Here is a 25,841-nt window from a genome sequence, read left to right as displayed (position 1 = left end):
TTCGTCGTTGAGTACACCATCGCAGGCACTCCTGTCTGTGATGCAGCATCAAGGGTAACCGCAGCCACGGTGTCCAAGCTGATAGTCCATGCTGCTGCAAACATTGTTGGACTGTTCGTGCAGATGGTTGTTGTCTTGCAAACGTCCCCATCTGTTGACTCAGGGATCGAGACATGGCTGCACGATCCATTACAGCCATGCAGATAAGATGCCTGTCATCTCGATTGCTAGTGATACGAGGCCATTGGGATCCAGCACGGTGTTCCATATTACCCTCCTGAACCCACTGATTCCATATTCTGCTAACAGTCATTGGATCTCGACCAATGTGAGCAGCAATGTCGCAATAAGATAAACCACAATCGCAATAGGTTACAATCCGACCTTTATAGATGTCAAAAACATGATGGTACGCATTTCTCCTCCTTACACGAGGCATCACAACAACGTTTCACCAGGCAACGCCGGTCAACTGCTGTTTGTGATGAGAAATTGGTTGGAAATTTTCCTCATGGCAGCGCGTTGTAGGTGTCGCCACCGGCGCCAACGATGTGCGAATGCTCTGTAAAGCTAATCATTTGCATATCACAGCATCTTCTTCCTGTCGGTTAAATTTCGCGTCTGTAGCACGTCATCTTCATGATGTAGCAATTTTAATGGCCAGTAGTGTAAGTAAACACTGCTTTGATTATTATAAGATCATGAAAGTAGCTGCAGCTGTGACCACATGGGAGAGTTTTAGAGTGTTTTTGCTCAGTCTGGCACAGTGTGTCTGTGCTCAAAAGCTTTGCAGTGGAGAAGCAGAAGTGAAGAATCAATCAACAAATGAGGAATTCTGTAAAATTTTGGTTGTCAGAACATTATTTCTAATTATGCAGGAATGCAACATCTTCCAAGAGAATCATCCAATACTTTCTGCATCTGTACCAAATGAAAAGGATGTGATAACGTGATAGTCCATCAGACATCTCCAATTCATCAAGATCTGTATCGACTGTTATAAAATTCTTTCTTGCTCCAAAACATTTCTTTTGCAACAATCTGCATAAGTTAATGAAAAGACTGCAATTTTTGAACTTAAATTTATAAGCAGTTTATGTCATAATGAGAAACGTTTCATTTTAAATGTTTGCCTATCCTATGCAAGTCTCTTCATCTCTCCATAACTAATGCAACTTGCAATACGTGCATTTGAACCTGCTTATTGTGTTCAACTCTTGGTCTCTCTCTGAAATTTTTGCCTCACAATTCCCTCCATGACCAAACTGACAAATCTTTTATGCCTCAGTATGCGTCCAATCAACCGTTCCCTTCTTCTAGTCAAATTTTATGGTAAAGTTGTTTTCCAATTTTATTCAGTACCACCTCATCACTTATCCAAACTACCCATTTAATTTTCAACTCCCTTCTGTAATACCACATTTCAAAAGAATCTATTCTCTTCTTATCTAAACTGTTTATTATTCACATTTCACTTGTGTTCAAGGCTACATTCTGGTCAAGTCCTTACACTAGTAAACAGCTAACCTTGGGCACAATCCCACTGCTAGGTTGCCTATCTATTGGACTCCAGAGATAATAAAGATTTTATTTTCTTTTTCACACAGTTACTGAGTGAATTAAAAAATTTAAAATACTAGCATAATCCGCCCATTACGAGTCAAAATCTTATGTTAAAGCTTTAATTCTATGAGTCAAATTTACAGTTAGAAACTGTGTACGTGTCTTGAGGGTATGTAACTAACTGTACAGAAATTACCCAGACTATATTTATTCTGTATTTGAGAATGAGAGCATTTAGCACCATCCAGCATACTTTACACATAATTTCACACCTTCTTGAATCTTGTTCTCAATGTCACACTCCATAAAATGATGGACGGGTAAAAGTTTATCATTTGCTATATTTTCACTGTTCTTGCAGTAAAACTGCAGCATCAGCCACGATGTTCTAATTTATTATTTCTCTACTGTTAACTCTAATCTCAATGCATTTTGCCTACAGTATGAGGATACTACTGAATGTACTCACAAAAATAGTATCACTGTACAGCATACAGTTCAGGAGATATGACATGTGTTTCATTCTTTAAAAAATTGGAAGTTGGGGTTTTCACTGGTAACATCAGAAAAAACATTTACATATATATTCAAAGTTAACAGGTTTCTCTTTTCCAGAAGAACTTTCTTTGCTATTTCCTGTTTGCAATTGAGGGTATGTATTACGTCATTTCACTGCCACCTGTCCCATTATAATAAACCAATCCTTAGACCACAGAAAGGAGAGAAGTAAAATGATTGAGGGTGTACTGGTGGAATAGAGGGCTGTGTAGTGCGGGAATGGGAAGGGGGAAGGGGCTAGATACGTAAGGACAATGACTAATGAAGGTTGAGGCCAGGAACATAGGATATATTGCAGGGAGAGTTCCCACCTGCATAATTAGGAAAAGCTGGTGTTGGTGGGATGGATACAGATGGCACAGGTTATGAAGCAGACATTGAAATTAAGAATGTCATGTCGGGCAGCATACTCAGCTGTTTCTTGGCCACAGTTTGTTGGTGTCCATTCATGCGAACACAGCTCCTTGGTTGTCACGTTCACGCAGAATGCAGCATGGTTTGTACACCACATGACTGGTTTCATAGGTAGCACTGCCTTTGATGGGATAGGTGATGCCTGTGACCGGGCTGGAATAGGTGATGGTAGGAGGATGTACATGTCAGGTCTTGCATCTAGCTCTATTGCAGGGATATGAGCCATGAGGCAAGGGGTTGGGAGCAGGGACTGTGTAGGGATGGATGAGGATATTGTGTAGGCTCAGTGGGTGGCAGAATACCACTGTGGAAAGGGTGTGAAGGATATTGGGTTGGATATTTATCATTTCAGGGCACGAAGGGTGGTAGCCAAAATTCTGGCAAAAAATGTGATTCAGTTGCTCCAGTCCTTAGTGATACTGAGTCATGAATGCCAGACTGTGGGACTTTGGGTGGTGGTGCGTGACTGGAAAGATAAGGCATGGGAGATATGTTTTTGTACAAGGTTGGGAGTGTAATTACGGTCTGTGAAGGCCTCAGTGAGACCCTCAGTATACTTCGAGAGAGACGGCCTGTCACTACAAATGCGATGGACATGTGTGGCTAGGCTGTACAGAAGAGACTTCTTGGTATTTAATGGGTGGCAGCTGTCAAAGTGGAGGTATTGCTGGTGGTTGGTGGGTTTTATATGGGCAGAGGTACTGATGTAGCCATATTTGAGGTGGTGGTCAACAACAAGGAAGGTGACTTGCTGGGTTGAGCAGGATCAGGTGAAGCAAATGGGGTAGAAGGCGGTGAGGTTCTGGAGGAATGTGGATAGTGTTCCTCACCCTCAATCGGGATCACGAAGATGTCATCAATGAAAACGAACCAGGTGAGGGGTTTGGGATTCTGGGTGTTAAGGAAGGATTCCTCTAGATGACCAATGTATAAGCTGGCATAGGATGGTGTCATGCGGGTGCCCACAGCCGCACCCATGATTTGTTTGTAGGTAATGCCTTCAAAAGAGATGTAGTTTTGGGTGAGGATATAGGTGTATAGATGATCATGGTGACTAGGGATGAGGCTGTTAGTTTGGAATCCATTGGTCATTGGGAAACGTAGTGTTCAATAGTGGTAAAGCCATGAGCATTAGGGATGTTAGTGTAAAGGGAGATGGCATCGATATTATGAGCAGTACACAATGTGGTAAAGCAACAGCAACTGTGGAGATTTGGTGAAGAAATGGTTGGTATCTTTTACATAGGAGGGTAGGTTGCAGGTAATTAGCTGAAGGTGTTGATCCAGGAGAGGAGAGATTCTCTCAGTGGGGGCACAGTAACTGGCCACAAAATGTGGCATACTGAGTGGTTGTGTTCATGGACTTTAGGAAGCATGTAGAATGTAGGAGTGCAGGTAGTGTCATGGGTGAGGAGAGAGATGGACACTGGTGAGAGGTTCTGGGATGGGCCTAAGGATTTGAGGAGAGACTGGAGATCACATTGGATTTCTGAAATAGGGTCACTGTGGCAGGGTCTGTTGGTGGAACAATCTGACAGCTAGCAGAATCCTTCTGCCACGTGATCCTTCTGATTCAAAACAACAGTGGTGGAGACTTTGTCAGCAGGTAGGATTATAAGGTCAGGATCAGTTTTTAGGTGGTGGATTGCAGTTCTTTTTGCAGATGTAAGGTTAGTTTGCACATTGAGGGGTTTGGGGAATGATTGTATGGCAACGTTCGAGGTTAAGAAATTCCAGAAAGTTAACACGGGGTGATTTGGGGGCAGTGGGGCTGGATCACAGTTGGATGGAGGAGTGAACTGAGTCAGGCAGGGTTCAACATTGGTCTCTGGTTGAGTCTGATTGGTAGGGTTGGTGGCAAAAATGTATTTCCACTGCAGAAACTGAATGAGAGAAGTTCTTTAAGAAATCCTGCATGACTGAATCTGGGTGTGGGGCAAAAGGTGAGACCCTTGGAAAGAACGGATACTTCTGCAGGGCTAAGGCTCTTGGAGGAAAGGTTCATGACTGTGCTTTGAGTCTGTTTGGGTTCTGGATTCTGTATGGAGGTGGAAGGGAGTTTCTGAGGATGGGGTAAATGCAGTAGGTCTGCAAGATTGGGTTTGTCAGCTATGAGGGGGGCATGGGGGCTGGTTTGGAGGTGGTTGTAGAGGTGGTGGAGGGTGGCAGCCCAAGGCCGGAGTAGGAAGTGAACAGGGAGGAGAATTTTTCAAGGTGGTGCTGTGCAAGTTGCTCTAGTTCCTGGAGGACAAGAGTTTCAATGTGTGATATGGGATCCAGGGTTTGGGTTTGGGGTATAAAGGACCAAACTACAGGGTCATCAGTCCCTTTCTCCTGACATAAACAAGGCTCGGGTTAAAACAACACCCAAAGTACGTTTGGGAAAGTAAAAGGGGGGAAAAGGAATGCGGAACCACACCTAAAAAGAAAACGAATGGAACGAACAAAAAATGGGGAAATGTACACCACAAAGAAAAGTAGAAGAAAGTATTAACCATGGAGCAGAAGGTCTGGGCTGGCTGATCACAAGAATAAAAGAGGATGAGCCAGGCACTCCACAAGACACTAAAATGTCCACCTCAAAAGGTAAGGAGAGGTGAACACTTGAAGGGACAAGACGAACACCAAGACAAATAAATGTAAAGAAAGGGGGACAGATTCAAATGGAGGGAGGGTAAAGGCCAAATGCCCACCTTAGAGGGTATGATAAAAAAAAACTCACGAATAAAACGTAAAACTAAATCTGCTGTTGAGCCACTGTCACCCAATACCAAAGGTAGGGTGCTGGGGAGGTTAAAAGTCCGCCGCAGAGTGGCTAAAATTGGGCAGTCCAGCAAGATGTGGACAACAGTCATAGGGGAGCTACAGTGACACCGAGGTGGGTCCAAGCAACGGAGGAGCTAACCATGTGTTAGCCACATATGGCCAATGCGGAACTAGCAGAGAACCACAGAGTCTCTGCGAGAGGCGCACACATTTGTAGCTTCCTTAATGACATGCAGTTTGTTGGATGTACTGTTATGCCATTCCGTCTCCCATAGCCGAAAAACCTTAGCATAATACAGCAGGTCAGGTTCAGAGATGCCCATCTCCAAAAACGGTTTCCACTTAGCCTGAATTGCTAGCCTATCAGCAAGTTTGTTGCCCGAGATTCCGAAGTGTCCCGGGGTCCAGACAAAAACCACTGAATGACTGGACCATTCCAGGGCATATAGGGACTCTTGGGAGGTCGCTACCAAGGGATGGTGAGGGTAGCACTGGTCGATAGCTAGGAGGCTGCTCAAGGAGTCAGTACAGAGAAGAAACAACTTGCCAGGGCATGAGCGGATGTGCTCAAGAGCATGAGATATGGCCACCAGTTCTTCAGTGAAAACACTGCAGCCATCTCTAAGAAGTGCTATTCAACATACCTGCTGTGAACACAGGCAAAACCAATATAAGCATCAGTCAACGAGCCCTTGGTGTAAACTACTTCAAAGGCCCGGGACATGGCAAGAGTCGAGAGGAAGTGAAAGTGGAGAGCAGTGGGAGGAACTGTGTCCTTAGGGTCATGCGAAAGGTTCAGACAAAGTTGCAGCCTCAGTATACAACATGGAGGTGTACGCGGATGGACCCAGAGGGGAGGTGGTAAAGGAAAGGACTCTAGTTCACACAGGAGGGATCGGGTACGAACTGTGATTGTAAGCACTGACCTGGATCACTGATGTGGGACATGAACCACCGTGGGTGGGAAAAGGAGACAGTAATTCGGATGCAATGTAACTGGCCAGCAGTTGTGCACGCCTAACCTTCAATGGAGGGACTCCACCAGGACACTGGTCACCCAACTCATCCTAAAAGCTCCCATCGCTAGTTGAACGCCACCGTGGTAAATGCAGGGCTGAGGGTGACGCCGAACCATAAACCAGACTCCCAGAGTCAAGATGGTATTGAACAAGGGCTACGTAGAGCTGCAGCAGCGTAGAGCAATATGCACCCTAGTTGGTGTTGCTCAGGCAGCGAAGGGCATTGAAATGCTGCCAGCACTTCTGCTTAAGCTGACAAAGGTGAGGAAACCAAGTCAATCGGGTACCGAAAACCAGTCCTAAGAATTGGCATGTCTCCACTACAGTGAGTGGATTGTCATTAAGGAAAAGTTCTGGTTGCGGATGAATGGTACGATGCTGACATAAGTGATGTGACACACGACTTTGCGGCTGAAAACTGGAAGCTGTGGGCCAGAGACTATGACTGCGCCTCGTGGATGACTCCCTGTAAGTGCCGCTCAGCAACACCAGTACTAGTGGAGCAGTACGAGATGCATAAGTCATCTGCATACAGAGAAGGTGAGACAGACAGCCCTACAGCTGCTGCTAGATCATTAATGACCACTAAAAATAGAGATAAACTCAATAGAGTGCCCTGAAGAACCCCCATTCTCCTGGATATGGGGGGAACTATGGGAGGCACCAACTTGGACACAGAAAGTACGGAGCAATAGGAAATTTTGGATAAAACTCTGAAGTGGGCCCTGGAGACCCCACTCATATAATAAGGCAAGGGTATGATATTGCCAGGTCATGTTGTAAGCTTTCTGTAAATCAAAAAAGACGGCAACCAGGTGTTGATGTCTGGAAAAGGCTGTTTGGATGGCAGACTTGCGGGACACAAGATTATCAGTGGTAGAGCGACCCTGGCGGGAACCGCTTTGGCGCGGAGCCAGTAGGACACGTGATTCCAGGACTCAACACAACCACCGACATACGATACATTCCAGCAGCTTACAAAGAATGCTGGTGAGGCTGGTGGGCCAATAGTTATCCACATCAAGTGGGTTTTTACCAGGTTTGAGCACCGGAATGATGGTGCTCTCCCTCTATTGTAATGGAGAGGCACCATCGCACCAGATACAGATGAAGGTGACGAGGAGGTGTCGCTTGTAGTCGGACGAGAGATATTTAATCATCTGGCTGTAGTTCCAACCCAGCCCGGGAGCTGTGTTGGGGCTATGTGCAAGGCCACTGAGGAGCTCCCACTCTGTAAATGGGGCGTTTTATGGTTTACTGTGGCATGTACTGAACGAGAGGACTTTCCTTTCCATCAGCCATTTGAAGGTGTGAAATGCTGGGGGATAATTCTCCAACACAGATGCTCGAGCACAGTGCTCAGCAAAGTGCTTGTCAATCGAATTTGCGTCAGTAGATAACACGCCACTGATGTCAATGTCAGGGACACCTGTTGGGGTCTGGTACTCAAAACCACGCCTGATCTTTGTCCAGACTTGGGAAGGTGAAGTATGGCACCCAATGGTCAAGACATACCTCTCCCAACACTCCTTTTTCCGTCTTTTTATAAGCTGGTGAACATGGGCACAGAGCTGTTTAAAAGCTATTACATGCTTCAGGGAAGAGTGCCTCTTACGTCACTGTAGAGACTGCCTAATCTCTTTAATGGCCTTAGCAATTTCCCGTGACCACCACAGTACTGTCTTTTTCACTGGGGGCACCCTAAGGAACAAGGGATCGTGATTTCCACTGCAGAAACGATCATTGCAGTGACCTGCTCAACTGCCACATTGATGGCACCATGTGGGGGAGACTCAATGGTGACAGCAGTGGTGAAGGCTTCCCAATCTGCCTTGGCTAAAGCCCATCTGAGTAGGTGGCCATGGGTATGATGACAGGGGAGTGACAGGAAGATGGGAAAGTGGTCACTACGACACAAGTCATCACATGCTCTCCAGTGGATAGATGGGAGAAGGCCAGGACTGCAAACCAAGAGATCAATGGCTGAATATGTGCCATATGCCACACTGAAATGTGTGGAGCACCTGTACTGAGGAGGCAAAGGTCGAGGTGAGTGAGTAGGTCCTCAACATCTTTGCCACGGCCATTAACCTTGGCTCCACCCCACAAAGGGTTATTAGCGTCAAAATCTCCCAGAACGAGAAAAGGTGGGGGAAGCTGTGAAATGAGTGCACCCAAAACATGGGGTGGTGATTCACCATCTGTAGGGAAGTAGACGTTACAGACGGTAATTTCCTGTGTTGTCCTCAGCCACAGCTTCTAAAGGTGTTTGAAGGGGCACAGGTTCACTGCAGACAGAGGTAAGGACGAAAATATATACCCCACCCTACAGTCTGTCACAGGCGGGACAATTTTTGTAGTACCCCTGATAGTCAAGGAGGGTGGGGATCTGCATTGTGGGAAAGCAGGTCTCTTGAAGGACAAAGCGAAAAGCTGGGATACTGCTTACAAGTTGACGTAACACAGCCAAGTGGGAGAAAAAACTGCCGTAGTCCCACTGGAGAATTACGCTTTCTATTGTCTGGGGTGGCATGGAGGGACCCAGGAGGCAAATTAGGCCTCAGCATCAACTGTTGCCACTGGTTGAGTGATGGCACCCAGTACAATGGCATCTGCTGTGTCGGCAAGATCTAGGTCCTCAGGGGACGCCAGAATAATCTCCACCTTGTCCTCGGACGCAGAGCCATGTGGGAGTGCTGGTGTTGGAGGCACTGGAGGCTCTCGTTTCTTTCAAATTTTGCCCTCTTGCTACTCCTTAGGGGCTTGCTGGGAGGGCTTCTCGGAAGTCGCCCCAGGGACAGAGGAAGACCTTGATGCCCTTCAACCAGCAGCAAGTGGCTCTTTCAACCACCAGCTGGTGACCACTGGGGGCCATGGGGGAAGGGGGACCATGGAAGGTAGAGTCCCAACGGACCCCTTCCGCATAAGAGGGGCCCGAGGCGGCCGTTCCGTCTCTGGCTGGGAGGGAGGGGACTGATGCCCCCGGCATTTTGGGGGGCGATGCTCCCAAAGTAGAAGCTTTGAGAGCAACAGAAGAAGATGTGCCCCCAACCAATGAGGAAGATGGGCAGCCCTGAGGGCCCACTGGAGTAACCTGAGATGATGGGCATAACAGCATCACCGATGGCGATGCTGTTGTGGTGACAGCGTAAGAAGAAATCATGGGAACAGTCTTTCATATTTGAGTTTAGCCTTGCAGTAAGACAACCTGTCCAGGGTCTTGTACTCCATAATTTTGTGCTCCTTTTGGAGTACTGGGCAGTCCGCTAAGCAAAGGGAGTGATGCTGTTCACAGTTCACACATGTGGGAGGAGCTGCACATAGAATTTTCAGGTGTGGTGAATGTCCGCAGTCTCTACATGTGGCGCTGGAATGGCAACGGGAAGACATGGGCCTGAATGTCCAGCACTTAAAGCATGACATAGGGGGAGGGACACAGGGTTTGACATCACATCGGTACACCATCACCTTGGCCTTTTCAGGTAATGGATCTCCCTTATAGGCCAAGATGAAGGCACTGGTGGCTCCCCTGTAAACGCGCCGGACAAAATGAACACCCCGCTGTTCTAAATTGGCTTGTAGCTCATCATCAGACTGTAATAGGAGGTCATGATGGAAAATAATTCCCTGGACCATACTGAGGCTTTTGTGGCGACTGACCAAAACAAGAATATCACCCAGCTTGTCACAGGCGAATAATGCTCGGGACTGGATTGTGGATGCTGTCCGAATCAAAACCGACTCATTGCGCATTTTGGACAGCACTGTCACTTCCTCAAACTTATCCTTCAGGTGCTCAACAAAAAACAGAGGCTTAGTTTCCAGAAAGGAGGACCCATCAGTTCTGCTGCACACTAAGTAACATGGCGATTACAGATCCTGTCTCTCTGAAGCCCTATGTTCCTCTCAAGGTCTTGATAGGGAAGGGAACATTTTAGGGTCATACCTGTTAGCACTGAAATCAACATTTCCTTCCTTACAGATTGATGGGGCCATTTGGTCCCCAGCAAAAGATGACTTAGTCCGCTTCATTGCGGGTCATCCGCCCTGATGCCATACACTCTGATCAGGGGCTCTCCCCACAGGCACCACTTAGCCACAGCAAAGGCTACCTAGCATGATGGCCATTGCCGGGAGAGTCCTGATGCCTGAGGAAGACAGGAATCTACTCCTTGGCATATGTGGGGAGTTTACAGCTCAGGCATCAGCGGTGTTGTCCCTGTGATGTCAGGGGGCTACCACCAAATGGGTACATGATGGCCCCACCACAAGAGACTGGCTACCATGCTGTATATTGGGTACACAGAAATCCAATAATGTCAAGGGGTGAAAGAGGACAGGAGATAATGGAAGAAGATGATGTACCCCGGAAAGTGTCCTTCCCCAAATATGTGGGTTGGAACTGGCAACACTGCTATGGAGACACTATGCAATGGAATCTACTATTGTTGCTAACAGAACACATCCTTGATATACTTACCTTACCTCCGAGCAAATGGACTCGCCCGGCTCACTTCACCAGCACGCGCACAAAAGACGGAAACACAGTCACTTGTGAGTGAGCGGTCTAATGTAACGGTGTCACTGTGTTTTCGAAACAGGAACAATGGAGTTACATCAAGATTGAATGTGCCAGAGGTCGTACAGCACAACAGTGTCATCAAGGTCTTCAAGAGGCGTGTGGGGAACTGGCATTGGCATACAGAACAGTGGCACGTTGGGTAACGGCCTTAAATGAAGTTCGGCAAACTGTGGCAGACATGCATCGGGCAGGTCATCCTAGCATCTCTGAAGAAGACGCACATGCTGTTGCTGCATTAGTGGACAGTGATCGGCACCATACGATTTGTGAGCTCAACCACGAAACCGGATTAGCGCATACAACCGTGCTTCGCATCTTGAAGGAGCACCTGGGCGTGCGAAAAATTGCATCATGATGGGTTCCACACGACTTGATGGTAATGCAGAAAGGGATGCGTTATGATGCTGCTCAGACACGCTATGAGCGCGAAGGAGAGGCTTTCTTACGCCATATCATAACACTGAATGAGACATGAGCCACATTGTACGAACCTAAACTGAAACGCTAATCCAATGAATGGCATCACTATGGATTGCTGCAAAAGTTGAAAGTGCGTCAGAGCCCTAGTATGGTGAAAGTCATGGCGATTCTCATGTACGACTGTGATGTTATCCTAATGCATTACATTCCTCCATGGCAGACCATCAATGCACAATATTACTGTTTGTTTTTGGAGCATCACCTGTGACCAGCTTTGTGAAAGAAGCAGCGACACTTTATGCACAACCCACCCATCATTTTGCATGCACGGGCACATACAGTGCACACTGTAGCTGCTCTGTTCGGTCGATGGGACTGGGAAGTACTGTATCATCCACCATACTCCTCAGACTTAAGTCCTTGTGACTTTGATCTGATAGGCAGTAGACCACCCCATTCGCACCATCAACAGAACAGGCTCTGCTAACAGTATACTACGCCTTCCACATTGCTGGTAACGGGTTCTACACAATGCTGGTGACTACTTTGAAGGACAGTAACAGTTGCGAACATTTAACTCTTTTGTATCGGTTGTGAATAAATAGTTGCCACTATTTAAGTTCCAACCCTTGTAGTTGAATTGCAGGTGGAGATGCAAACCCGTGACGAGAAGAGGTTCAGGAGTTCGAAACTAAGGGGACTATGGGTAACTTGTGCACCATGTAAGGCGTGCTTCCCCATATGTGCTGCACTTCTGTAGAATTTGGAAAGTGGCAGGTTAAACCATAAAATGGGACCTGAACTTATAGGGCCAAAACGTGTGATACTCCTTTTAGTCGCCTATTACGGCAGGCAGGAATACCTCGGGCCTATTCTAACCCCTGGACCCACAGAGGGGTGTGGTCTGGGAATTTGGGATTGCATAGCAGGGGAATTTTGCAGATGGAAAGAAAGTATTACAAGGAGGTTTGGGCCCTGATTAATATGACTTTGGAGGACTATGTTGGTGAGGATCAAGGACTGGAATAATCTGAACAGATGGAGGTCACTGTGGAAGCAATGGTGGCAGTCTGAGATAGGTAATTTGATGGTAAGGCCATTTGGGGGGATTCCATGCTTCAAGATACAACACAGGAACAGTATGTGGGACTGGATTCTTGCTAGGAATAAAGAAACTTTTCTGTACTGATGCAGATGGAAGGAGCAAGGATATATGGTGATGGATAAAACATGTAAAAATACATAGATAATGTAGAATTACATCCAAAAGAATTCACAAAAATACACCCAAACACATGGGGGAAAAAAATCACAAAAAGAATAAAACGGATGAATCCTGGTGAAATAAGGTGAAATCTGAGGGACTAGGCCGATAGTGAAAGGCAAAAACCACCTGAAATTGGAATGAAGACACACTGAGATCAAAGAAAAAGTAAATAAAAAGACTGTCAGGTGGATCGCAACTCTGGGGGTGGATAAGTCGGAAGAAGGGCGATGGGCGATGGCAGATGCGACTAGGTTAGGTGAAGTTAGTAGATGCAAATTGGAATAGAGAAGAGCAGGAATGGGGTGGAAGGTGGGGGTGAAGGGGGTGGGTTCCAAGATGAGATACAAGTTTGTGTGGCACAGGAGGCATGGGAAATAACACATGAAAATAAGTGAGAGTGGTGCAGGAAGAGTGATCAATTTGAAGGTGTAAGATTAATGATTTTGGCAGGAGTAATGTGGGACACGAGATGCTGCACCAACAATCAGCGGGGTCTTGTAGCCGTCTACTGTGCACTACCAAGATGGTTGATATAGTGTGGCTTGTAAGTAGAGCCTGCATTGTGGTTTACAAGGCAACAAGAGAAACACATGAAAGGAGATAAAGAAGGACAGTCACTGAGTATAGTAATGCTTCAGAAAATATTAACAAAGCAAAACAGCACTAAATTACCGGTTAGAAGAAAAGTCATCAGGCAAAATCAAACAATGGAAAATCCAGAATGTAATGTAATAATATTACGAAAAGGATAGCTGCTACTTACCACATAGCAGCGATGCTGAGTTGCAGATAGGCACAACAAAAAGACTGTCAGAAAGCAAGCTTTCAGGCAACAAGGCCTTCATCAAAAATAGACAACATATGCACACATACTCGAGCATATACAACTCACACACATATGACCACAGTCTCTGGCTGCTGAAGCCAGACTGCAAGCAGCAGCACACGATGGTAGAGGCAACTGGGTGGTGGGGGCATCAATGACATAACCTTTAAAAATCAGTTTAGATTTCAACAAGGAAAGAACTCTATAATGCAATCAATAAGTTTACTACAAAAATATGCTAATTACATAAGGGTAGAAAGATCACAGTATTATCCTGTGATGCGACAAAAGCGTTCAATTCACTGAACCACTCATACTTCTACGGAATCAGGGGCACTGCTTTTACTTAACAGGTAGGAAATGAAGAGTAATTCTAACTTCAAATTCATGTCATTACTCCCCAACATGAAAAACTATTTCCGTATTTGGTCCCTATCTGTTCCTCTTCTATGTAAATGATATACCACTTGCTAGTGATGTTCATTTAGTTTTATTTGCTGATGATACATCAGTTTTAATTGGAAATGAGGTGCCTGAAAGAATCCCAGAAAGTGTCAACCCCCCCACCCCCCATCCCACTATTACATCTCACCATATGAGCAGGAAGATGTGAAAGAGAGGGAAACTGTGAATATGCCACATTATTATTTACATAGATAGTTCCATGTTACATGGATCAATAATATGATAAACCATAATGATGTGGACTGAGTCATTTTACATTCATATCACAAAATTAATTTGCAAATATGGCTTCATGCTGAACATTTGTAAGTTTGTTTTGTTTTTGCTTTATTATTATTATTATTATTATAAAACATACAGATGTAAGTTAGTAATTCCTACCTGTCACCTTTTACATATTGTTGTTGTTTTTGTTATTGTTGTGGTCTTCAGTCCAGAGACTGGTTTAATACAGCTCTCCATGCTACTCTATCCTGTGCAAGCTTCTTCACCCCCAAGTAACTACTGCACCCTACATCCTTCTGAATCTGCTTAATGTATTCATCTCTTGGTCTCCCTCAGTGATTTTTTCCATCCATCCTTCCCTCCAACACTAAATTTGTGATCCCTTGAGGCCTCAGAATGTGTCCTAGCAACTGATGATCTAGTCAACTTGTGCCACAAATTCCTCTTCTCCCCAATTCTATTCAGTACCTCCTCATTAGTTACGCGATCTACCCATCTGACCTTCAGCATTCTTCTGTAGCACCACATTTTGAAAGCTTCTATTCTCTTCTTGTCGAAATTATTTATTGTCCATGTTTCACATCCATACATAGCTACTAAACTAAAAACTAAACTCCTCCTGAACAGGCCATGAAGGCCCAATGGTACCAACCGGCCGCTGTGTCATCCTCTGCCCACAGGCATCACTGGATGCGGATATGGAGGGGCATGTGGTCAGCACACTGCCTTCCTGGCCCTTTGTCAGTTTCCAGGACTGGAGCCACTACTTCCCAATCAAGCAGCTCCTCAGTTTGTCTCACAAGGGCTGAGTGCACCCCACTTGCCAACAGTGCTCAGCAGACCGGATGGTCATCCATCCGAGTGCTAGCCCAGCACGACAGCGCTTAACTTCGGTGATCTGACGGGAACCAGTTTTACCACCGCGGCAAAGCTGTTGGCCCATACATAGCTACACTCCATACAAATACTTGTCTAAAAGACTTCCTGACACTTAAATCAATATTTGATGTTAACAAATATCTCTTTTTCAGACATGCTTTCCTTGTCATTTTATATCCTCTCTACTTCGACCATCATCAGTTATTTTGCTCCCCAAATAGCAAAACTCATCTACTAGTTTACGTGTCTCATTTCCTAATCTAATTCCCTCAGCATCACCTGATTTAATTAGACTACATTCCATTATCCTCGTTTTGCTTTTGTAGATGTTCATCTTATAACCTCTGTACAAGACACTGTCCATTCTGTTCAACTGCTCTTCCAAGTCCTTTGCTGTCTCTGACAGAATTACAATGTCATTGGCGAACCTCAAAGTTTTTATTTCTTCTCCATGGATTTTAATACCTACTCCGAACTTTTCTTTCGTTTCCTTTACTGCTTGCTCAATATACAGATTGAATAGCATCAGGGAGAGGCTACAACCCTGTCTCACTCCTTTCCCAACCACTGCTTCCCTTTCATGCCCCTCGACTCTTATAACTGCCATCTGGTTTCTGTACAAATTGTAAATAGCCTTTTGTTCCCTGTATTTGACCCCTGCCACCTTCAGAATTTGAAAGAGAGTATTCCAGTCAACATTGTCAAAAGCTTTCTTTAAGTCTACAAATGGTAGAAACGTATGTTTGCATTTCCTTAGTTTGCCTTTTACATATTAAAACAATGGAAATTCTTATATGGAATTGAGGGAGTTTTCAGAGATAAAATTTTTCGGTTTATTTTCAAAATTGATTTTGCTGTCTGTCAGGTAATTTATATCACTGGGTAAGTTATAAAAAAATTAGATGCAGTATTGCATATCACTTTATGTGCTTAAGACAATCTTAATGTGAAGTAGCAAATGTCATTTTTTCTTCTGGTATTGTTATTATGTAGATCATTGTTTCTTCTGAACTGCAGTGGATTATTTGCAACAAACTATATGAGGGAATAAATACACTGTGAACCGGTAGCCAGAATGCCCTACTCCTTAAACAGATGCAGTTGTACAACAAACAATGAGCAGCTAGCACATGGCTTGATTTTGTATGTCATGTTTCTAAACATAAATCATAAAGGAAACAATTTTTTAGTATTATTTAATTATTTTTGGCATAGTGAAGGTGGAATAAAATATGTTTGATACAAAGTGTTGGAATAAAGACAGGCACAGACAAATTCACAGATTTTCATCACTCAGTCTGCCCCATAATCATGACTTAATTAGTTCCATAACTGAAAATTTTTTTTATAAAAATGCTGCATCACACTTGCAACCTCTTTATGGAGACATGGGGAACTCTTGCCGAGGGCAACAACATAGAGCTCCTGGGTAGTTATAACATAAAACAATTTATCTTTTAAATGGGAATTATGCTGCAGATTGATTAGTTCCATCTGTACACGCAAAGAGGCACTTTCAACTGAAATGGCTAACAGTCTCGAAAACAGCTCAATAACGGATGTAAGACTGACAGAATCCTCAAAACATTTCAAAAGCTATTATTGTAATTCTTTCACTAACACAATGAATTCTTCAAAATTCACATTTTTGGGATATGGACAGTATTTTTTGTCAGAAGTTGTTCCTCTTACATTGCAATTTTCATTTTAACTGTATCCCCATCAAATCAGAAATTAGTTTGTTTCACCTTGCAATGTCTTACTGTGGACAGCGTGCAGTATTGTCCATTTAAAAGGTGAGGTCTGTAGACTATTCCCAATGTTCTAATTTTCATTCTTGCTTTCCACTTTACTTCAGAAATTCAACAATAATGGATATTACATCAAAAATCGTACCAAACATGCCTCTCGACTTAACCAATGTACTTCGCAGTAATATCTATCATATCCACACTCTTCATTCAATTCCATCAAATACTGTTGCAACTGACAGTTGACTGAAAGGATAGTCTACCACTGCTGTTTTGTGTCTGTTATTTGTTACAGCATATGATCTGGGGAAATTCAGCAAATGTCTGAAGGCTCCCAGTATTACAAAAGAACGTACACAACACTTCCACTTCCATAACAACTACAGCACTCTCCTCAGACATGACTTTAAACTTCTGACAAACTGCTTAAAACTCTACAATCAAATACCACAGTATTTGGGGCTAAAAATTTACAATAATGTAAAAGGCAGTAATATATTTAACATACAGCTTGGTTCACTGGAAAGATTGTTCTTCATCCTTCTGGTGGAAAAGCATTACTATTCTACTGAATAATTCATTGAGGACAGTTTCACAGTTTGAACAAGGGAATTACATATTTTACTTTTTTGTGTACTGAAAACTATAATAATTATTTGTAACTGGATGGATAAAAATATCTACTCACCAAGAGGTGGCACAAGAAGACACACATATTATGATTAAGGAAATTTGCAAGCTTTCGGAGCCAGTGACTCCTCCTCCTGTCAGAAGGGCTGAAGGGGAAGGGTGAAGGACGAAGAAAAAGGAATGGTGAAGTTTAGGAAATGGGAAGTGTTTCAAAAAGTCATCCAAAAGCCTGGGTCAGGGAAGATTTAATGGACAGGATGAGATCTCATCCGATGCAGTCCGCAATAATCAGTATTTGCATCATGTCTCATTAAGTGTCCCTGCTCCATGGTTCTGGACAACTTTTTGAATCCCTCCCCATTTCCTAAACTTCACCAGTTCTTTTTCTTCATCCCTCTTCCTTCCCCTTCAACCCTTCTGCTAGAAGTCCTGCCACCGGTTGGTGAGTAGATTTTTTTATCCATCCAGTTATATTATATTCTTAGGAACTGATTATTTTTGTTGATACAGCAAGTATTTCTGCAAAGTAAATTTAAAATTTCATATTTACTGTAAAGTGTTCTTATTGTAATATTAGACGTGTCTCTTAAACATCAAATCAATTGATATGAAAATTAATATTATGCTTCTGATGTGCTGCCAAGTAATTGTTTCTATTTTATACACAATATTTTGATGACGCAGCCATCACCTTCAGGTGTTGCAAAAGCAACTATTAATCAGCCATATCTAGAAGAACCTGAGGTCACGACTTGAAAAATGTATGTAATGAGATGAATAAAGCACATTTCATACATATTCTGTCTATTTCAGACTTTATCAGTTATTTTGCTGTCCAAATAGCAAAATTTAACTACTACTTTTAACATCCCAATTTCCTGACCTAATTTGACTAAATTCCATTCCTTATTTTACTTTTGTTGATACTCATCTTATAACCTCTTTGCAAGGACACTAGCCATCCCATCTAATTCTTCTTACAAAACCTTTGCTGCCTCTCACAGAAGTACAATCTCATCAGCAAACCTCAAAGTTCTTATTTATTCTCCTTGAACTTGCATTTCCAAATATCTCCTTGGTTTTCTTCACTGCTGCTCAATGTACAGACTGAATAACACTGGCAGTAGTTTACAACCTTATCTCCCTCCCCCCTCAACTGCTCCTTCCTTTTCATGCCCCTTGACTCTTATAACAGTGGTCTAGTTTCTGCACAAATTGTTAAGAGCATTTCACTCCCTGTATTTTAGCCCTGTCACCTTCAGAATCTTGAAGAGCATGATCTGGTCTACACTGTCAAAACCTCTCTCTCCTCTTGAAATCCAAAGGTATTTCATCTTATCATCTTTCAAATATCTTAAATATGCATCAATTAGCATACATACTGGAGGTCAATCTAAAGTTGAAAAAATTTAAATGTAGAAATGAGAATCTTTAGGAATATTTGTGGCACAACACGATAAATAGAATTTGGGTCAGTAGGGCACAGACATCAGCACCCTACAGATATGTTCACTGAGGGCGAATAGACTTCTTGATCATGAAATGCAGATTCTCAGTCACCCAAATGTGCTGATTTTGCTTATTAATGAACACATCCAAATGAAAGTGGGCTTTTCTACTAAACCAAACCATACTCACACCAAAATCCTGTTTGTAAATTCTGTGGAGAATAGTGTTGGTGAAACACAACCCTGGAGCTTAATGGCTGATAGGTTTGAGAAAAGGATACAGTCACGAGTGCTCTAAGGGAGTGTGATAGGACCGCTGTTGTTCTCTATGTACATAAATGATTCGGCAGACAGGGCGGGCAGCAGCCTGTGGTTGTTTGCTGGGGATGCTGTGGTGTACAGTAAGGTGTTGAAGTTGAGTGACTGTAGGAAGATACAATACAACTTAGACAAAATTTCCAGTTGATGTGATGAATGGCAGCTAGCCCTAAATGAGGGAAAAATGTAAGTTAATGTGGATGAGTTGGAAGAACAAATCTAAAATGTTTGGATACAGTATTACTAGTGTCCAGCTTGACACAGTCAAGTCATTTAAATATCTGGGTGTAACACTGCAAAGCGATATGAGGTGGAATGAGCATGTGAAAACTGTGGTAGGGAATGAAAATGGTCAACTTCAGTTTATTGGGAAAATTTTAGGAAAGAGCAATTTACCTGTAAAGGAGATCGATATAGGACACTGGTGCAACCTATTCTTGAGTACTGCTCGAGTGTTTGGGATCCGTACCAGGTCGCATTGAAGGAAGACATCGAAGCAATTCAGAGGAGGGCTGCTAGATTTCTTACCAGTAGGTTTGAACAAAACTTAAGTGTTAGGGAGATGCTTGAGGAACTCAAATGGGAATTCCCAGAGGGAAGGCGTCACTCATTTTGGGAAACACTACAGAGAAAATTTAGAGACCTGGCATTTGAAGCTGATTGCCGAACGATTCTGTTCCTGCTAACATACATCGCACGTAAGAACCACGGAGATAAGATATGAGAAATAAGGCTCATACGGAGGCTTTTTCCCTTACTCTATTTGCGAGTGGAACAGGAGAGGTGCAGGGTTCCCTCTGCCACACACCTTATGGTGGCTTGCGGATTGAGAAACTAAGGAAGATAAAGAATTAACAACGCAGAATATACAAGAAATCATACATCCCATGGATCACTGCTAATGAAGCACAGATTCTTGTAGAAAATAGAACAGGAAAGTGACAACAAGTGATCAGAAGAAACAACATAGAAATATCATAAATCAGGAAGCAACCTTCTTGTGTGTGTGTGTGTGTGTGTGTGTGTGTGTGTGTGTGTGTGTGTGTGTGTGTGTGTATGTGTGTGGGGGGGGGGGGGGGGCAGGGATAAAAAGCTGACTTACATGTTTAAACTACTGTGATAAGATAAAAGTGTGTGTGTCAGATTGGGACTCAAATCCAGATTCACGATTTTCACAAGTCAAATGCTCCACCTGTACACATCAAGAACTGGCCCCAAAGTTTAACTGCCACAACTGATAAATTATAAGGACATAGAGCGGCTGGTCGTACTTACCTTCAGGAGGTAAAATTCCAATTACTGTCAATATATAAACTTAAAAACAGAAAAAAAACTGCTCCTTCCTTTCAATAGCTTTATGTGGAAGAGAAAGAAAGGAAGGGGGCAAATAACTCAAGACTCCCGGTTGGGAGGGACCTCCCTACCTTTTGTTAGGATGAGGGGAGACATAGATTAAAGAGAAGATATCAGTAGAAAGTCAAAGTGCTCTCTGACCTCCTACACTCTGATGGCTTCCCCTCCATTTTTGTCTGCTCTTGCACTCACACCAAGCATATCCCCCTCAGTGTAGGACCTGAGTGACTTGCCCCTCCTTTACATGCTTAACATACAAAAGTTCTACAGCCAGAGTTTGTTTCTCATTTCTTTCAAATGGCAAACAGAAGAGCATAAATAGAATAAGATTCTAGCCTTTTTGAGCACAATATCACACTGAAAATCATACTTACTGGGTAGGTTGCTTGTCCAATGAAATTTGAGTCTCCAAACATGTCCTCATCCTGGACAACAAACCTCAGCAGGGCAAAATGAGGATTCGAAACTTCAAAGTCAAATGTTTCATTCCAAACTGGGTTAAAACCATTGTCAGCTGAAAGAAACAATCCCTTCTTAGACACAGCAATATTTACGTTTCTTTGCTGTTCAAAATTAAACTTAAGTAGGTAATTCAGAAAGTAGAGAATAGTGTATCCATGCCCTGCATAACATTTACGGTGACCACAGTTTCTTCTTTGTTTCCAGTGACAGGTAAGGGTTTGCATAGTACCGTTTGTATCTTATACACCTACATTTTCATACAAAGTATGGAAAATAATGCAGTTATTACAAGTACAAAGAACATTGATTTGATTTTAAAAAACAGGCAATGCTACACCTTTTGACACTCCAGCTAGTTGTTTACGGCGAACATCATATGAATGCGGGAAATGTCTAGAAATTGTGCTTAACACTTAGGAAGATGTGGATCTGAGGCAACCTTTGAACCACAAATTGGTTTTCCTATGTAGGGACAAGGCCTGGCACCTTTCAACTTTCCTCTGTTCCTGCTTTTGAAAGTAAATGAGCATCATGTTGATAAATGCCTCATGAATGGTCAGAGCTTTCTGGATGATTTAACTAACTTGTTGAATAACCCGGCAGCTCTACAGAAAGAAGGGGTGTTGCTGAAATTGCAACTGAGGTATGATAAAGTTGATGTACATCTATATTTACAACTCTGCTAACCACAGTGATGGGACATTACACCGCATGTTCAGCTGTCTACCTATTACATTTTTGTGTGGAGTGCAGGATGAATGACTGCTTAAATGCCTCTCTACACACTGTAATTATTTTAGTCTTAACTTACTGGTAACTACAAATGCAATATACAGGGGGCTGTAGTACGTTCCTAGATTACTTGCCTAATACAGGTTGTTGAAAATTTGTGAGTAAGCTTTTGTGAAATAGTTGACATCAATCTTGAAAGGATTTGCCAGTTCAGGTTTTTCAGCATTTCCTTGACATTCCACAATGAGTCAAACCAACTTGTGACCATATATGCTGGCCTTCTTCACACATATTGAATCCCACTTGGCACATGATCTGGAGCAACAGTCTCTCTCTCTCTCTCTCTCTCTCTCTCTGTCTGTCTGTCTGTCTGTCTGTGTGTGTGTGTTTTAATTCTAAAAAGTACATATAATGTTATAATGAAATTTTGAAAAAGCACTGTATTCCTTCAGGCATGACAATAAGAGAGAAAATACAGACTGTTAATTAAAATGAACGTTTAGAACCTATTGCCTGCTTCTGCATGTTGCTTGGTTATCTACAGTCACATCCATAAATTAATACAGGCTATCACGCATATTGTCGTACTGGCCACATGTAATCTTCCTCTTCCCTGGCTGTGGCAGGTTTCTTCATCATGACCCCTTCCCTGCTTACCCGCTAATAGATAAGAAAACTCTTGTGGACAGAGAAAGGAATGTATTTTGAAGAAGGTAATTTTTTACTGCTATGTAGAAACGTTCCGTAAACAACAGTAATCTTCTAGGCATTGACAGACAATTTCTTATCCCACACAACAAACGAACAAGTAAATATAATCAGTACAGAAACAAGTCAATCAGCGAAGCTACATCACAGGTTCTGTAAATAAGTAAGTGTCCGTTATTCCTCATCAACCTGTCCTTGTCTCAATAGTAAAAGTACACAGTCCTCCTACATTGTATGTAAAGTCTATATCTAATTTCTGCTTTCTTATTTTGACCCTACAGTTACTATTTCCCTTCCATAAATGTGAGAATAACAAATACCAATGACTTCTTCAGTTGTATCTATGACTGCAAAAATTTCATTTACTGCTCTGGACATAAAGATGTTACACAACAGGGCTGGACACGTGCACTAATGTGGGTGCAGGTGCCAGTGAGCACTTACAGAGCTAGCTAGCAGGCACTGTCAAGCAAGCAGTTCTGCACCATCTTTCTGCCAACATGGCTTATTTGTTATCGAAGAGAGCAAGCAAGCTCGGGCTTTCATCATTAGTGTTGTCAGAGTCAACGTCTCTCTGACATTTGTGGTAGGATAAATTTAGTGAGAGGAAAATGGTTGAGAAGGTGTTAAGGTCCTCAGAATGAAAATCAGATGAATTCCGATGCTTCAACCCACAGTGGAAAGAAGATTATTCTTTTACAGATACACAAACTGGCCCTCAGTGTTTGTTTATCGGTGTAGTCAAACAATGTAATCTTCAGATTGAAATATCAACAATGTAACAAAAGGGTAGATTGCTACTCACCATAACACCATGACACGTAAAGTGGCATACAGAGACAATGAAAAGACACTTACACATTAACTTTCAGCCAAAGTGTTTGTCAGAAAAGGAAACAAGAATACATCATCATGCACACATGACTGCCATCTCCAGCAGTTTGGACAAAGCTACAGAAGTCAGTCAGTCAGAGTCCCCCCCCCCCCCCCCCCCACACCCACACACCCACACCCACACCCACACCTATACCCTTACACAGTCCCAGCACCATGTGGTGGCATAGGTGTGTGTGTGTGTGTGTGTGTGTGTGTGTGTGTGTGTGTGTGTGTATGTGTGTGTGTGTGTGTTTTACTCTTGCTTGTAAAAGGATTACTCGGAAAACTAACAAGTTTCCTTTCTTTTTGTGGGTACTTTCGACAACTCAATGCTTCTGGTTTTTGATGAGTGTCTCGAATCAGAAAGTATTTATTTCCTACCAGAACTTTTCTATAACATTTATGTGAAGAACTGGCACAGAAAAGCATGCACACTGATGTAAATTAATTTGTATTTCTTCATGACAGAATTGTAATAAGCTAATTATTACTATTTTTCATTCAGTGACCACTTTTGTAATGCAAGTTTTGTCTTCAAGCCTAAACGTCCGCAAATATTATGCACATTTTACATGGCGTCTAGCAAAGGAGTCTCTAATGTCAAAGTTAAATATCTTGAAAACTAAGATCAACAGATAAGTGCAACAAAAGGTGTGTTTACTCTGAAAGCTGAAAGAATTGTATGCAGACGTTATACAAAAGTTTTGAAGTAGTTCCAAAAGCTAACAGATGGTGCTATACGCTGTGCAGCTTGCACATCCTCAGCGTACGTGACTGGACTCATCCTCTGCAAGCAGATCACAATCTTTCTGACATTTCTACCACACAGCATGGAGTTGGTGCAAACAAACAATGAAATTTGTCATCCCATCCTGTAGTATTTCAACAGAAATGGATTCAGATAGCACAGAGATTGCTGATTCAAGTTTGTCCAGTGTGGTGGGATGATTCTGGTAGACAGTATCTTTCGATGTTCCCCACAAAACATACCGTATTTACTCGAATCTAAGCCGCACTTTTTTTCCGGTTTTTGCAATCCAAAAAACCGCCTGCGGCTTAGAATCGAGTGAGAAGTAAGTGGAAGTTCTGAAAAATGTTGCTAGGTGCCGCCACAACTAACTTCTACCGTTGAATATATGTAGTGCTACACAGGCATGCTTTGCAAGCACAAAGATAAATACTTGCGACAAAACCTCTGCGCCAGTAAATAAATTAAAAAAAAAAGGTAGAAGATGAGCTTTTTTCTCCGCCCCGAATTTCTACCACTGCATTTTCATACATTATCCAACAAAGTATATACAAATTCCGTATTGTTCATCTTTGAATGTAGCAACATTTCAATGTACTAAGAAAATCCGACTGGCAAAACTGTTTGGGACGTTTGTCAATATGGCCAACTCTACGTTCTGAATTTTTTCCTACCTGTGAGAAGAGATGGTTGCTAATAGGAACTTTTATGTATTGTGAATCACATGCAGTATTCTCTTCACCATAAGCATAATACGAATATAAACATTTTGCCATGTATTCTTTCGTGTGTGCTGCTATCTCATTTAAATCCTGTCTGCCTAATAAACTACGAAACTAGAGTGAAAGAACAGCAAATGCTAAAGAATATACATATCGGGTCATGTTTATATTTGTATTATTCTTATGCCTAATAGTGATACACTCAGAAATGAAGCATGGCAATTGACTAGATTTTTAAATCTAAAATGACTCTAATTTCTGTACAGAATGCAATGTACTAAAGAGGCGTCTGCAAAGATTTTCAAATGGAGAAAAATTTTCGCTAGACCCTCGTTCAGAACATCATCTATCATACGCAGTCTATTATTTGGTGCTTGTTGATCATTATCAAAGAAAGCAGCAGTGTAAGTAACAACAAATAGCAGTCTCTTGCTATTGTTTCGTTAATGAGATGATTCCTCTCTTTTTTTTAATTGTAAGCGGAGGTAGTGTGCATAAAAGCAAGCCATGCCGCGAGAGGCGACAGGTCGTAAACGCTCATTATCAGAATGCGACAAACAATGCATGACACAGTACAGTAATGCATTTTCAGCTTAGAGTGAAGTAAACACCTATAACAAAGAGAATGGCACTTATCAGATCAAAGAAAAATAAGCTATCAATTCAAACCAGATGAAGCACATGAAAATGGAAGAGTACCCGTATAAATACGGACGGAGTGCCTGACACTTAGCAATGGCTACCTGGTAAAGCTTAACTGCTAAGCTTACAACTCGAACCAAACTACTGTAGCTGTATCGTCATTCATTTGACCTAAATTGTGTCTCATATTACAATGGACCAACTTTGTTTCGATTTGGAGGTGCGGCTTATAACTTCTCTCCCTTGAATTTCGAGTCTCAAATTTCAGGTGCGGCTTAGATACGGGAAATTTTTTTTTGCCTTGATTTAGAGTCTCATTTTTCAGGTGCGGCTTCGATTCGAGTAAATACGGTAGTCAGAAGGAGTCAGATCAGGCAAATATGGAGGCCAATGCATCCCTATGCAATGAAATTTGCAGTAATTCACTGCAATGATTCTATTCCCAAAGTATTCATAAAGCAAGCAAA

General features: G+C 42.7%; 1 protein-coding gene across 1 annotated transcript in view; it reads right to left on the bottom strand.

The window, feature by feature from the left end:
* Nucleotides 1-25,841, bottom strand: part of LOC124796433 (1-phosphatidylinositol 4,5-bisphosphate phosphodiesterase gamma-1) — a 248,485-nt gene that overhangs the window by 27,067 nt on the left and 195,577 nt on the right. Inside the window, exon 20 of the mRNA XM_047260620.1 lies at nucleotides 20,859-20,998. Within this exon, the coding sequence (XP_047116576.1) occupies nucleotides 20,859-20,998 (140 nt within the window). The remainder of the gene's footprint in view (nucleotides 1-20,858; nucleotides 20,999-25,841) is intronic.

The sequence above is a fragment of the Schistocerca piceifrons genome, chromosome 4 (assembly GCF_021461385.2).
Source record: "Schistocerca piceifrons isolate TAMUIC-IGC-003096 chromosome 4, iqSchPice1.1, whole genome shotgun sequence".
NCBI lineage: Eukaryota > Metazoa > Arthropoda > Insecta > Orthoptera > Acrididae > Schistocerca > Schistocerca piceifrons.
The sequence above is the reverse complement of the archived record's forward strand: the minus strand, read 5'-3'. Positions and strand labels throughout refer to the sequence as shown.